A 16649-nucleotide genomic window follows, 5' to 3' on the forward strand; every position below is an offset into this window, starting at 1 on the left:
ATTTACAGATAAAGCCACTGATGCAAGTAAGCAGGTGTTCCAATAATTTTAATTCTACAAAATGTTGGTAGAGTGGAGAATAGTCAATTGTTTACTCCATCTGAATTTAAATCACCTTTAAAATTTGCTTAACAGTGAGCAGCTTGAGAAGATTCTCTTATTTCATTCATACAAAATGAATGAGTGATTCTAGAATAGCTTAGCAAGTCAGGATGAAGAAGAGGAGAGTGTTGTCAATAAACGACCACATGCAATTCCATTTACTTTGTAATACAATCATGTTCTATTGTGGAGTTTGATATAAACTGTTTTAAAAGTTGATATAAGTGGGAGTCAACCTACCTACAGTACTTGTAAAATTATTTGCCCTGTGTTTGGCTTCAAGTCTGCTTCCTAGACAAACTAGTAGCAAATACAGTAAGAGAACTGGTAAGAATCAAGTAAGTTTCAGAGATAAGGCATTCAGTGTGGCCAGTGTAAGCGGAAGGACCTGAGCTGCATTCTTCTTACTGTATGGCTATTGGAGATCCATAAATAACTTGACAGAGGTCATGAGCAGTTTTGGAAAAGGATGCTTGCCTGCTCTTGTGTTGAAGTTCTGTAGCAGCTGCTGAATAAGTAAAATGAAATGAAAAAACTCATGAACTACTATTCCACTCAAACAAACCTTATTAAATGTACATACAAAATAAAGTAACTAAAATATATAGTATATTCAAATACTTCTAGCTGGCAGAGCCCGTTCTTTCCTCGGTAAGCTCAAATGACAATTTCATTAAAGGGAGAAACTTTATGCACTTGAGAACTTGATAGAAAAATGTTAAGCTCATTTTTAAAAACAGAACTCTTTCTTTGAAACCAAAAGTTGTTGTTACATATAGTGAGATTTTGTCTAGGGTTTAAAACATATTAAATTAATGCGTAGCACATCATATAATTTAATTACTTTAATGTCATTTTCTACAGAGCAATATAGTTAATTCAGTATCATCAATATTGACTTTATACACATACAAGATTGAAGCCATGTCCTCCTCTGCTTACTGCTAAGTACAAAACAGCTTAAATAGGCTAAAAAGCTACATCACACACAACAGCTGTAGCAGAGCAATTGTCATGTTGGATCAAGTTTACAGTAGTGGTGTTTTGAACTTCCAAGACCCATACAGATGATACCACACAAAAACAGTTGTGCAAACTCAGGCGCAGGAGGAAGAAACAACTACCTCCTTTTTCCAGCACCACTTTTCCCTGTTTTACTGCTCCCACTGCCAGACTTGCTGGAAGACTTTGAAGAGAAAAGTCTTGTCATGAATTCAGAGACATCGGGCAGTTCATGGTTGGAATTTAGCATATTCATTGACTGCTCCATTTCCTGCACACAAAAATCAGACAATCTAAGTGTAAACTATTGACTATTTAAGGCTGTTTCTGTAACATCAGTTGAGCAGGCCCATCAAGTAGCTTTGCAATTTCCTTGATTGTGTTGTGCTTACTAGAGAACTAGTGCATAGCATCACTATAAAGATAATTTATTTGTGCAACCACAGCCAAACCCCAAACTACACAAAGAAACTTGAAAAACAAAAAAACTAAAAGCACTCAGTATAGCCAAGGAAACCATGCCTCAAGTAGCCTTACAGGGCAGATACTATTATATAACAACTATCAATTTTTCAAAGCTAACTGTAGCTAAGATACACTGATCCTCTGCACAATACTATTTTGATTCGTTTTAAGATTTAAGCTCTTTATATTTTACGATCAGTGTCCTCTTCTGGACTTTACATATTTTTAAGTTTTGCAGATTTGGCCGAAAGGTTTTGAAAACTAGTATTTACTGCACACCCAGCGGAAATTTTTAGAATTTCTTACATAGCTACCAACTGCTGAACAGCTAGTTTACAGCTCTGATCCACTGCCTTAATGTCTTCCTTTTCTATGTGCAGAAAAGAATCTTAATGTGAGGACATCTATCCATCTATGCTTACCATAGCTTTAGATAGTTTAGCATAAATATCCTTTCATTTTGAAAGAAACAAGTTATCTTCTTTTACAAAAGGAAATTAAATATTTTATTAATAAAGTTAAATTACTTTTCCAAAGTTCTATAACTTTTTATATTTTTATTATACCCTTAACATGAGGGACAGGAAGGCAATGCAAACATTCAGAATTGTCTTATAATTCCAAGTAAGAGCTAGCTAAAAGTTAGCTGGGTAGCCTGTTGATATTATACCTATTTTTAATACTTATACAAGAGCATAACTTATTACCTCAGCGTTACATATTAAGTATCACCCAAAGAAAACAAAAAAAAGCTGTCAAAGAGTGTAGTAAAAGCTCCTTTTTCATAAGTGAACGAGTTTTATGTTTATACTGCAGGGCTTAATACGTAGCCACCTAAGGCAAATGTCATTTTTCATTTTATTCTACCTCTTAGATTTTAACTCTTTCCCATTCCTCCAAGATCATCTCAATGCCAATCAAGCTTCTTTCAACTTTGAATTTTTTATTAACAAGTCAAATTACCACGTTAATAAAAACTAAAAGATGAGAGTAGCTTGTCTGCCCACAGCAGTGGATGAGTGCATGCACTTCATAAAGAACAACAGTTTTTGTTTTTTTCTACAACAGCCTCTAGGATTTAACCTACTTCAACAGCATTTCATAGGTAGTTGGTCTACTTTCAAGTTTTAGCTTCTATCAAAGTTAAACCAGAGGTATTAAACACCTTCTGATTTTTGCTTTTAATAGGTATCACTTTAAGAGGTCTGGACACCTGCAAAGTGCTACTAAAGACAGTGGTTTCTGAGAAAGAGGAGTTGGAACCAACCAAATCCCAAAAGAAGCAGCCACCCAAAGACAGACAATGAACATTTCTAGATAGTAGAAAAGATTTAGTAAACACCTGGAATCTCCATTTTGTCCTAGCTTTCCGCTATTTGGCATTTTGCATGGTAAAAGGACAATAAATTAGGATCATTTAAAAATAAGTGGCTATATTAAGTGGCTCCATACCATAACACCACTGTGACACCAGGAGTAGTTAATAGCCCAGTAAACCACACATTTTTGGTGGTGGCACAGGAGGGTAAGAGAACACTAAGTCTTATGCCTCACAACACACCTACAGGATTCTATAAATAGTATACAAAAGCAAGCCCTGTTGTGTCTTCAATACTTCATTCTAACAGTGAAGAGTAAAAATTAGGAGATTTTCAAGAGAACTAGGTGGGGAGAGACTGGGGCATTAATTGCTTTTTGCAGAAGGTCTGTAAAATATCAGACCATAATACAATTCACAACTGTACATAATTAAATTAAACTCTGTGTTCTGACCCAAGTGCAGGCTTATAGAACTGATACTAGAACCCAATAATGGTATTTGCAACTCAGGCTTCATCTACACTACTGGGGTAAGTCGACCTACGTTACGCTACTCCAACTATATGAATAATGTAGCTTAGGTTGACTTACTGCAGTGTTTACATCATGCTGCGTCAATAGGAAATGCTCTCCCATCAGCTTACCTTATTCGACCGGAGAATGCCCTGCGGTCGATTTTGCGGGTCTTCACTAGACCTCATAGACTCAGACTTTAAGGTCAGAAGGGACCATTATGATCATCTAGTCTGACCTCCTGCAAAATGCAGGCCACAGAACCTCACCCACCCACTCCTGTAACAAGCCCCTAACCTATGTCTGAGTTACTGAAGTCCTCAAATCACGGTTTAAAGACCTCAAGGCGCAAAGAAGCCTGCAGCATGTGACCCATGCCCCGCACTGCAGAGGAAGGCAAAAAGCCTCCAGGGCCTCTGCCAATCTGCCCTGGAGGAAAATTCCTTCCCGACCCCAAATATGGCGATCAGTTAAACCCTGAGCATGTGGGCAAGCCTCACCAGCCAGCACCAAGGAAATAATTCTCTGTAGTAACTCAGATCCCACCCCATCTAACATCCCATCACAGACCATTGGGCATATCTACCTGCTAATAATCAAAGATCAATTTATTGCCAAAATTAGGCTATCCCATCATACCATCCCCTCCATAAACTTATCAAGGTTAGTCTTGAAGCCAGATATGTCTTTTGCCCTCACTACTCCCCTTGGAAGGCTGTTCCAGAACTTCACTCCTCTAATGGTTAGAAACCTTTAGACTTGAAATTAGATGAACTTCCTAATGTCCATCGCAGCAGCATTGATCTCCGGTAAGTGTACACATGGCTTCAGTTTTCACTGAATGAAGACAGCTGTCTATTAGTGCACCCCATAAGGCAACTTCCAGTTTGTACTGTGTTTCTTTTTTGTAACTTAATATCTCATCACCGTTGTTTGCTATAAATCTGGAATCCACTAATGTTTTTGATATCCACTCATACTGAGCATACTTACCCGTCTCATGTCAGGATCACTGGTGTTGACAACTTTAGGCAGCAATACAAATATCAGTAATGGAAGAACCATCATCATAACCTAAAAATGAGTGAGAAATTCAAAGAACATTTCCTTAGTTTGAGTCATTGCTCAAAATATTTTAAGACAGACCTCAGTAAGCTGGAAGACATCTGACACTGAACACCTGAGAATGAAGATTCAGTCTTAGTTGGAAATCCATATTCCAAAACTACTGAAGACTTGGCTCAGTAATCTAGTAGTTCTATAAGGGGCCAAGTAGGAGAGTTCAGTTTAAATTCTGGACTTCATGATTCATTGGCAGAGAACGGAATGTTTCAAATGGAATATTGTTAAAGCCTTCAACCCGATTGCTACAACAAAGCAGTGCACTCTAGGAGTGTGGAGGCCAACAAAAAACATCATGAATTTTAAAGACAACTGACCATGGGGAAGTTCCAGTGGATATAGCCCAGGGATTGGCAAACTTTGGCATGCAGCTCGCCAAGGTAAGCACCCTGGCAGGCCGGGATGGTTTATCTGCTGCGTCCACAGGTTTGGCCAGTCGCGGCTCCCACTCCTTGTACCACATGGCTTCCCACAGCCCCCAGTGGGAGCCGTAATAGGCCGAACCTGCGGACGCGGCAGGTAAACAAACCTGAAGGGATGGGTGTGTGGGGAAAAGGAGGCTACAAAAAAACCTGTCATTTATTGAAAAGACAAAAACTGAAATGAAATTAGAATTTTGGGGAAAAAAACTATATCAGATTAATCTTTCGGGTACCCTTGAGCAGGAAGCCCAAGAGATGGATGTATGTCAACTCAGATCCTACCTACACCTTTTATGGGGTGTGTGCACATTTGGCGTGAAGTTTTTAACACAAGCGAAAAGTTGGCTAATAAACGGACTGTAGTTGGGAGACTGTAAAAAGGTAAGAAATGAACAAGAGAGAGAGAAACATGCCAATTTTTAGAACTCATCACCTCCTAGAAAAGGTGTCATTACGATCTGTGACCTGTTCCATGGTAGAGAAACCCAACAAAATGGAGTTTCAGGGAATCACAGCTCATTCCCATCAGCAGTTCTATAGCAAATAAAAGACTTCATTTTCCTGAAAAGTTATTTCAGTGTTTTAGGATAGTCACAGAATCGGATGTACTGACATGTACACTGCCACATTATAGGTCACTAGGGAGGTACATAACTAAGGATTTTCAGCAGGACTGCAAAGAATTTAAATAAACTTTAGAAAGCAAGGTTAGAGTGCATGCCAAGTATATCAAAGTGGTTGAGCTCTCAGATTCTTTAGAGACTGAATTTAAAATAGAAGTGGATTCCTGAAACACTGGAAGCATATCTTTTGCCCAGTTCTGTTTATTATAATTCAGAAAGAACTTTGCCTATGAAAAGATCTGCAGGCCTAAAAGTAATCCAGACAGTACTAATTAGCTTAAATTTAAATCTACAGTCAACATCCTTTGAGGAGAAAAGCAGCAACATGTGTGTGATGATGGGCGTGTCTTGTATTTCCCTTAGTACCCTCCTATTCTACTGAAGCATGGAAACTCTCTGGGATATTAAAAATAGCTAAAAGGATTTTGGTTGGGATTTATCCTTTTTCCTGCTAGACTAATAATGATTAACCCAGGATATAACACAATACCCTAAAGATTTATCTATTTATACATAAGACACTATATATGTCTAGTATGTGTGTTTTGAAACTTGAAGACACTATTTAGTCACCAAATTAGTTGTACAAAATGTAAAATTGAAGTTACACGTGCTTTGCAATGGATGCAGATACTTAAGCTATAGGTTTTCCCATCTTAGACTGTTCCAAGTCTTAATTCTTTTAAAACTCTATTAACGTAGAATTTAAGCATCCTGAGCATAGTGCACATAGAAATCCGACGAAATGGGTCTTCACCAACGAAAGCTCATGCTCCAATACGTCTGACAGTCTATAAGGTGCCACAGAACTCTTTGCTGCTTTTACAGATCCAGATTAACATGGCTACCCCTCTGATAGTGCACATACAGAGCTTTGTTTATATTTGGGACTGACATTAAGAGAAATAGTGTGCATTTTGGTTCTTCTGATTTGAAGACTCTTTAAAAAACAAGGCAATCAAATTAAAATAATCACATTTACAACTATAACATTGTCCAAGACAAGAAAATATTAGTACCTAGAGAGCCATAGCATTCCTTTAACCTATTTTAATACAAAAATGAATGCTTCAGTGTTTAAGATGCATCATATTTTCATATATTTGTCAATAATCTCCCCCTAGATTGTGATTTTGTTCCCTGTATGTTAGATTTTAATATGTTCTCTTATATTCTAATTTAAAAAGTGTAGAGAAAAGAAATAATGTTTTAATGATTTGAAATGGGAAAACAGCAGACCGCTTGATCCAACAGGAGATTAATATTTCACTGTGAAAATTCATCATCTATATTGGTTATTTGCCATTACAGTTATGCTTAATGCTGCAATACCTGCTCTTATTAATGAAAAAAGCAGCAAAAGAATCTTGCTGCTGGCTAAGGTGGTGACATTTGAAGTCAATATTGCATCACCACCCCACAGGCTTCATCTAATTATCAGTAATAAGCATTTTTCAACAACCATAAGCCTGCAATTGCTGTCTGGCTGGTGTAACCATTCATCTCTAAAGATACCTCTTTTCCTATCGACAATATATCTAAAAAACAAGATTGTTTTACTGAGATTTGCAAACTGATTATGTATTTTCTCTATTTCCACAAGTACCAAGAATTAATTTTTTTCTTTGCTTGGTGTTCCAACTGCCATGGATGGATACTACCCTAAATCCACTCTTAAAAAGCTTTAAGGTAAAATCAGCAGCAAATAGATTTGTGTGCTGCATTTATACATACCATAGGGTTCATTAGAAAGTCTGTCCATCCCCAAGACTCTCTCTTTATGAAGTAAGAAGGGGGTCCAGAAGATTTCATCTGAAGTGGGTATGGCAGCCTGACTACTTCTGACGTTTTGATGTAATTCACATATCTTGCTCTAGTGAAAAAATGAGTATTTTTAAAGCATTTTTAAAACCCTCCCCTCTAACTTCACAAATCCTTATTTAATATTCCCTCTAGTCAAAGCTTGTAACAAGACTATAAACTTAAACTGCTACATGAAAGTGTGAACCATAGAAGACATTTGTCCAGATGTTACTCTCTGAGCAATACTCATCATCCCATCCACTAATAATATCCCTTCTAATCAATTATGGTAGAATGTAAAATTTAAAGTGGACAGGTAAGAGGAAGGAAAGGAAAAAAAAAGATCAGAAACAGTAGAACCATTTGTTGGGAAGTGGCTGATGAAGAACTATTTGTGTTAACTTATTAGTGCTGGTCAGAAAAGATTAGTCAGCTAACTTTACCATGAAACAATCTGATTAAAGCTTCAGAAAAAAAAATCAGCTGTGACTCTAAGGTTTTCTTCAATACAGTTATGGAGATCTCAGTAACCAGCTAACTGGTAAACTTGGCTTGTTAAATATAACTGGAAGAACACGTTCTTCTGGGTACTCATTATCATAATCAGATCAAATATGGATTACAATGTTAAAAATTTCTGAAGTGTTTGCTTAAGCCCCCCATGCCGGGAAACAAGTACATTACATTCACCAAAGCTCATTTTCAAGTCTGGCATTTGACAGGAACAAATATTGGAACAATCTAATTCAGTGATACTCAGACCTCAGCGGTTCAGGAGCCAAACTAGCAATCAACATTACCCAAAAGAATCATTGTAGTGTGAATTCACTGTTTAAATATAAATGTATAGTACTATAGAAAATGAAACAGTATGACGGGAAATTTTTATATCTTATGTATTTTATTCTCACAGCAAAATGATTGACCAAGTATTATTTTACCAACTACAGTTGATTAACAACATCATAAAAGCATCCTGATTGGTTAATAATTAAATCACACAGTGTTTTAATATCATGTGATGCAAAGAGCTACAGGAGACACATTAAAAGAGCCACTTGCACCCGAGCCTCTGTCTGAGTACCACAGATTCTAATTACTTCTAACAAACAAACAGCCCCACCTCAACTCGGGATTCCTTTTTAAAAATACTTTAAATTTTTAGAAGTAAAATATGTCATGGTTGTTAATAGGATGAGACATCTAATGAGACTGTAGGTTTAAGTTTTCAAAGTTTGGTAACAAAATCTTGAACTATTATGGTGAGTTATTCCAGTAAGACAGACAACATTATGATATAAGTAATTGAATGCAAAAACTCAGTTAATGCAATATTCAATTTGAAATGTTAATCTTTAGAACCAGAAAATAAGCATTACAGTTCCCATAGGCACTTTTATTCCGCCTCTTGTGCTTATCACTTATAACAGGGTTTTCCATTGTATGATCACTTAATACGTGAAGTTAAAGATGCTACATATGCATACAAATTAAAGAAAAAGTGAAATTTAAACATGTTTATTTCATTTTACTAGTTCAAATAAATCCCTCTTATTGGACAGGACAGCTATTTCTTTGTACTATTTGCTGAATAGTGTACAATAATGTACAGCAGTGTATTAGGCTATGTCTACACTACACAGCGTTTAGCGACATAGCTGTGATGCTACAGCTGTGCCACTAAAAGGTGCGCAGTGTAGCCGCTGTCTGTCAGTAGGAGCAAGCTGTTCATATCAGCGCTTGTCATCACCAAACCTGTGTCTTTTGGGGGGTTGTTTTTTCAACACCTTTGAATGACAAAAGTTTTGTCTTTCACTTGCCAGTGTGTACTAAGATGCCCTATTGCAGGGGTGGCCAACCTGTGGCTCCGAAACCACAAGCAGCTCTTCAGAAGTTAATATGTGGCTCCTTGTATAGGCACCAACTCCGGAGCTGCAGCTACAGGCGCCGACTTTCCAATGTGCTGGGGGGTGCTCACTGCTCAATCTCTGGTTCTGCTATGGGCCCTACCCCCACTTCACCCCTTCCCACCCCATCCCCTGAGCCTGCCATGCCCTCACTCTTCCCTCTCTCCCCCACCAGCCTCCTGCATGCCTGGAAACAGCTGATCGGGAGGTATGGAAGGGAGGGCTGATTGGCGGGGCTGCTGGTGGGTGGGAGGCACTGGGAGCGGGGAAGTTGATGAGGGGCTGCTGATGTATTACTGTGGCTCTTTGGCAATGTACACTGGTAAATCCTGGCTCCTTCTCATGCTGGCCACTCCCGCCCTTCTGTAATGCACACAAACAAAGGACATAGCTAAAGTTGCTGTGGATGAGGCAAGCACAGACAAACAGTACAGGGATCTGTGCCATGGTCTAGTAAGAGCACTTCAGAATTTAGGAACAAGTGTGGCCCTTCATTCTCCATACTAACATGGCAACCTGCTCCACTCCTGGAGTAAGGATGTGCATTCTTAAACAACTACTTTAGGCTGACTGAAGGAGAATGAACAAAACAGCACAGAGACATTCCAGGGACAGAGAGAGGGAGACCATCTTCCTGACTCAGACAGAAAGTAACCAAGTAAGACAGAAAGGGGATACAGACTAAAAATGGAAAGAAAAGAATCTCAGAAGACCTCTGGAAGCGTCTCAAGAAAGAAAGGAGGTAGAGATTTTAGGGGCAGATTTTATTTCACGTTTCCTGCTATCAACCCAATAAATTATTGAAACGGTGAAAGGAAATAAAACTCTTCCAAATCTTTTCCGGTCACTCATGTTAAAGTTGTAAGAATAGGGAGAAAACAAAAACAAAAATAAAATAAAGCTAAGCCTTTGAAGCTAAATTTCCATCTATAAATAACTTTTGAAAAAAAGATATAAACAACTGAAATTTAAGATCTCAAATGGAAGCACCAACTGTGTCCTAACTACAGTGAGTTCATGCAACACTAATAATGCATGATCAGCCAGATTAAATTTGTTTAAATGGATCGATGCAGAAATAATCTGAAGGGCTCACCTCATTTTGCCTTTTGAAGTTATGTCCACTCGAACTGGTTCAAACCTATAAGCTGGGGATATAACTTCCACTACATAAGATCCAGAAGGTACATCATGAACCACAAAACTTCCATCTGTCCTGAGGAAAGAAAATATTCATCATGTTTCAATATACAAGAGAGTATTACAACTGACTGATTTTTAAAAAGTGATGTCACCTGATCATTGTCATTCAGGGACATTAAGGAGCAGACTATAAATTTCAATAGATACTATAAGAGTTTACAAAAAAAAATAATGATGGAATCACTGATGACATCACAATCAGGTTGCCAGAAATAAATTGGTGGAAGCTTTGCAACTGTGACGTGACCGACTACTTGTACTACCGTTTTTGACAGCTACATTACAACATCTGTGGAACAACAGAAGGCAGCTCCCTTTGTCCCTTGCCTGCACAGCTTATCTGACCTCCTGGGGCACTGAGAAGGCTGGACAAGCGAAAAATGTGGTCTGGTTCTGCTCATAATTCTGTGTGTTTTTCCTGCCCCGGGGAGGGGAGGAAGGATTAATACCAGCCTGCCAACGCTCATGACGAACCCTACACCATCAACCGGGGGAAGGTGTGTGGGGAGGGAAGTATGACTTGAGTAAGGGGGCGCAGCCACGGGCCAGGCCGCCAAAGCATCAACAGGACCAGTCGGGAGTGATGGGAGGGCGGCCCAGCAGGGCGCGCTCAGCCTGTAGAAGCCGGCCAAGTGTAAGGCGTCTGGAGACGTAAGGGGACCCGTGTCTGGGAGGGGTGTTTGCGGCACGAGCCGGGCAAGCGTCAGTCCAGCCCCTGCTCCCCAGATCGCCCCTGCCCCGGGAAGGGCTGCGACGCGGCTGTGTGCGGAGGGCTCCCGTCAGTCACCCCCTGCCAGCCCAGGGAGAGGGTAGCAGAGACCGCAGGAGGGGCGATCCATCGGCGGGTACCAACGGCCCTGCTGACCCCGGCCTGGTCGCTCCCTGCGCCCCTCCGCCGCTCACTTGAGGAAGCCGACGTGCTCCTCCCCGTCCACCAGCACCCGGGCCGCCGCGATCCAGTCCTGCGGCTTCACGCCGGGCACCACCGCCCGGCCCTCGATTTTAAACCGCTCCCCGGGGCCCGGCCCCCCAGGAGACTCCCCCGCTCCGGCCGCCTCTGAGCCCCACGAGCCGCCGGGCAGCACCGACGCCACCAGCAACAGCAGCACCGAGTGGAGCTGGCCCGGCCCGGCCGCCATCACAGCCGCCGCTCCTGGTATAACGAGGGCGGAGCTAAAGCAAGCGGGAGCGCAACGGCCGCCTCCCTCAGCGCATGCACCAAACAGAGCGATGGAGGTCAACGCATGAGCAAAACAGTGCCGAGGGGGAAGAGGGCGGCCGCGCAGAGCATGCAGACAAAAGGGCAGCCGATTACCCGGCAGCCAGAGACTGAAACTTACGGCGCATGCGCCAGAGGAACGCCTTTGCGAACTAAGCCGGCCTGCGAGTCACGTGGCGGAGGATAGTCTCTGGAGGGGTGAAACGATTGGCCGTGGCGGTTACCCTGGAGGACGTGTTGACGTTGCTTTACTGACGCGAGGTGGGTTTGTGGTGGGTGGGGTTCCTGTACCAGGTAGGGGTGGTCTGAGAGCATGGATGTGACCCTGCGTGTGTCGTCATCAGGGCCTTTTAAAGCGCGGCCGGGCATGCTGAGGGTGACTCAAATAGGGTCCTTCAGGGACAGCGCCATCTAACGGCTGAAGCTCGTAATAGTCGCCCGCTTTTCACATGCATCTAGTACCTCGCCCCCGCCAGGTTTGTGTCCCAACCGCTGACAGTGTTTGCACTGTCAGGCTGTCGCTGAAGCTGTACACGCGCACAGTTAAGGGTCTCTGCATCGCACTGCTTGTGCGATTACACAGCCATAATGCATAACGCTTGGTCACCTGGCTGGGGTCAGGCTGGAACTCGTGACTTCTCTCCTTCAGCATCTGCCCTCCTTCTGGCTGAACACACCGCAGATGTCGATGGTTTCTGGTGAACTCTCCATGATGGCTGAGTTGGGCACTGAATTCCTTTTCTTTCTGACAGCTGGAGAAGTGGCCCATCCTTCGTCTTTGTTCAGTTTGACAAAGGGCCGCCCAGAGGATTCTGGGGGCCTGGGGCCATCGGCGGCAGGCGGCTCCGGTGGACCTCCCGCAGGCAAGGCTGCGGAGGGTCCGCTGGTCCCGGAGCATCCGCAGGCACGCCTGCGGGAGGTCCACCGGAGCCGTGGGACCGGCAAGTGGCAGGGGGCCCCCAGTGCAGCGAAATGTCTAGAGCCGGCCCTGTTCGGCGGCGGCGGGGGGCCCTTCCGTTCTGGGACCCGCCGCTGAAGTGCCCCGAAGACCCGCGGCGGGGCTCCCCGCCGGCGAATTACCGCCGAAGCGGGACCCGCCTCCGAAGTGCAGCCCGCTCTTCGACGGTAATTCGGTGGCGGGGGGCCCCCGCCGCGGGTCTTCGGGGCACTTCGGCGGCAGGTCCCTGAACGGAAGGGCCCCCCGCCGCCGAATTACTGCCGAAGACCGGGTTGCGCTTCGGCGGTAATGCGATGGCGGGGGGTCCTTCCGCCCCGGAGGGGAAGGACTCCCCCGCCAGTGAAGACCGGGAGCGGAAGAAGCTTCGGGGCCCGGCTCCGCAAGAGTTTTCTGGGGCCCCCGAGTGAGTGAAGGACCCCGCTCCAGGGGCCCGGAAAAACTCTCGTGGGGGCCCTTGCGGAGCCCGGGGCAAATTGCCCCTCTTGCCCCCGCCCCCCCCGGGCGGCCCTGGTTTGACATGAGCACAGTGACCCGTTTCTAGACCCGGCAGCTATCTGAGTGACGTCTCTTGTAAGAGTGTTCATAACCTAGTCACTTAAACATTTTCTTTGGCTAATGAAATTTGCCGGAATCTGCTTGAGGCAGCCAGTCTGGAGCATACTGTAGCTTCTTTCATTTTGGGGAGGAAGTTTTCAGGTGTTGGGAGGATATATTTCTCTCTCACAACTGCTTCATTATGTCTTTTAAGATCCACACAGATTCATATTTTTCCATTGTTCTTTATAAGTGGTACCACTGGGGCACACCATGTTGTTGGTTCAGAGATTTTCTTGATTATGCGAATCCACTCCAGGCTCCTTAACTAAGGTTCCACTTTATGAAGTAATGGGATAGGAATCCTGCAAAGTGTATGTACGCTATATGGTTTAGCATTCTCTCTTAAGGTTATTTTTACTGGATCTCCTTTCAAAAGTTCAATATCACCAAATAGTCAATCTAGTTCTTTTACTTTTCTTACTAGACCTATCATGGCTGTCATGCTGCATCAGAGAAAGATGTTGGTCTGTGGTCCTTTCATCACATGTACTCTGAATGCATAGCTTTTGTCTTTACGTTGTTTCTGTGGTGAACTGGCCAGTGCACATCAGAATAACTCCAGGGCTAGTCAGAGCTGCATCAGGTGACTTCAGCTCTGGGAGGGGTTGAAGATGGTTGTAAGTCCCATGTGAGATGACTGTGATATCAGCTCCTGACTCAGTTTTAAAGTAAATAGTCTTGCTATGAATATTCAGTCTCTCTCCCCAGGCAAGCTCTGTCATCACAAATGATAGATCCCAGAAAGAATGACTCTTGATCTGTAATATGAATCAACTACCTGGCTACTTTGATGAGGTAAACAACTGTAAAATGTCCATATTTTGAGCATTTATTACACCATGTGCCTCTGGCTAGACATGCATTATCTCTTGAGATATAATTTTTTCCTTCAAACCTGAAGAAGAGCTCTGTGTAAGCTAAAAAGCTTGTCTCTGTCATGAATCGAAGTTGGTCCAATAAAATATATTACCTCACTCACTTTGTCTCTCTAGTAGCTTGTAACCAGCACAGCTACAACAACACTGCATACAAGTATTATGTTGTTCAAAGAGGATTAACCTGTCAATGACAAAATCTGACATTACATGAAAACACCATGTTTCATTAAAGCATCATTTTGAAATCTGATGACACAGTGTGGTCCATGCAACTGATTTTGGGACTCCCAGAATTGTCCTACAGGCAGTGTTTATGAGATGTGAGTTCTATAAACTTAGCACATTTAGACAAAAGTGGGAAGAACTAGTAATCCCAGTGACTGACAACTTTGTTCCATTGGATAAACTATTAAAAGATAGCACTCCAGCACTTCAGTGCTGACCAAATCTGGGAAATAAGGGCAGATCATTTTAGTCAGTTATAACTGTCAAGCAAGCACTGGGCTGAGGGAATAAAGGCCAAGATAAAGAAGGGCCCTATAAAGTACTACTGATAACTTTAATTTGTATCCTTTAGTGTATTGAGAGGCAGTGTAGTTTGATGAGAACTGGCACAAATTTACATCAATCCTTCTCTCCAAAGGAGAAAGTGTGCAGCTGCATTTTTCATTAGTCATAGCCCCTGAATCAGTTTAAAGAGAAACCCACTTAAGAGTGCATTGTTACATCCTAGGCCACTGCAAAGACATTAATGACCATGTTGGAGTTTCCATATGAGAAAAATTATCAAATTTTCCTGATTTAAACTGGAAATGTTTGTAACTCCTCTTGATCACTGTTTTCTGGGCCTTTATGTTGATAGCAGTCAAGAGTGACCTCCAAATTCTACCCTGGTCTTATCAGTGAGGGATGCACTCTCTGGATAACAGACACACAAACTGCCAACAAGCTGCTCAAAGGGCTTCTCCAACTCACCAGTATATCCTCAGTCTTGTCTGATTGAGTCTTTTCAACCAGCTGTTGCTCATTCAGTAAACTGTCAGCTAGACAGTCTGATAATCATCTGACAGTTTATAATCAGGAGGCATAGAATAATGTAATATTAGCATTCTGACAATACTGCAACCTGAATCTCCATATTTTTGCCTCTAGCAGTCTAATGCACAGATTGAACAGCAGAGGGGACTAATGAAATATACAAGCGTAAGAATGGCTATACTGAGTTAGACCAATGGTCCATCTAGCCCAGTATCCTGTTTTCTGACAGTGGCCGGTGCCAGATGCTTATGAAGGAATGAACAGAACAGGGTCCTTTATCGATTGATCCACTCCATCACCCAGTCCCAGCTTCTGGCTGGTACAGGTTTAGGGACACCTGGAGAATGGGGTTGCATCTCTGACCATCTTGGTTAATAGTCACTGGTGGACCTTTCTTCCATGAACTTATCTGATTCCTTTTTAATTATACCTTTGGCCTTCACAACCTCCCCTGGCAATGAGTTCCACGGGTTGATTGTGTGTTGTGGAAAGAAATAATTCCTTAAGTTTGTTTTAAACCTGCCTATTAATTTCATTGGGTGACCCCTGCTTCTTGTATTATATGAAGGGGTAAATAACACTTTCTTGTTTATTTTCTCTACACCACTCATGATTTTCTAGACCTCTATCATATCCCCCTCAATTGTCTCTTCTCTAAAATTATTAGTCCCAGACTTTTTAAACTCTCCTTGTAGGAAAGCTGTTCCATATCCCTAATCACTTGGACATCCTAGAATGCAACATCAAAATAGTCTTTATAGTTCATGAAATCCATATTATTTATAATAGAATTATATATTTTGGGATACTGTTGATGAACCAAGAAGTCCGAAGAGTCCTTCACAGGGGGAAAAATAGTATAGAAAAAACCTTAGTTAAAATTTATTCCTGTTCTGAATGTTCTTTGCAACCTGGTTATTAGTAACATTTGCCACATAAATATGGACTTAATTTTCATTTGTCACTTGCAATTCATCTTTAATAAAGCAGCTATTTTTTAAATTCACTTCCAGACTTATGCCAAATACCTCTCTATGAAAAGGTAAGCAGCCAACAGCCTAACCCTCTTTGAGTTGACTCCCAAAAAGTTTGTTTATACCGAGAAACAGCATCTAAGTTGTTTGACACAGAAATCCAAGTAAGCACTTTTGGGTCATGAATATTCATGAGAAATGAAGATCCAGGACTGATAAACCAGATCAGACATACTTTTGCATAGAAATTTGTGTATAGTCACTCTAGAAATATGAAGAAAAATAAAAACGTTAACTATCGGCTCTTCCATTAAATGCTCAAATCCTACCACAGGAATAGGGTAGTTACTGTGATTTTTTGATAATTAAAATACAGTTCTGAGTCCATGTCATCTCATACTTCTTGTGGTAATAAAACACTTCACCTGAAAACAAAAATATATGTACCTATCCTATCCCCTCTCCCCAGGCCTCTTGACTGGCAACAAGCAAGATTCCAGGTT

The 16649-nt window shown here is 42.0% G+C and overlaps 1 protein-coding gene across 1 annotated transcript; it reads right to left on the reverse strand.

Annotated features, from left to right (window-relative positions):
- Nucleotides 1-932: 932 nt before the first annotated feature.
- EMC7 (ER membrane protein complex subunit 7) lies at nt 933-11759 on the reverse strand. The gene is made up of 5 exons (XM_030559422.1): nt 11386-11759; nt 10376-10495; nt 7304-7442; nt 4396-4476; nt 933-1375 (listed from the first exon to the last, which is right to left on the reverse strand). Exons 1-5 carry the CDS (start codon nt 11619-11621, stop codon nt 1223-1225), a joined length of 729 nt encoding a protein of 242 aa, XP_030415282.1. The 5' UTR covers nt 11622-11759; the 3' UTR covers nt 933-1222.
- Nucleotides 11760-16649: the final 4890 nt, after the last annotated feature.

This window comes from Gopherus evgoodei, chromosome 4 (genome assembly GCF_007399415.2).
Source record: "Gopherus evgoodei ecotype Sinaloan lineage chromosome 4, rGopEvg1_v1.p, whole genome shotgun sequence".
NCBI classification, from domain to species: Eukaryota; Metazoa; Chordata; order Testudines; family Testudinidae; genus Gopherus; species Gopherus evgoodei.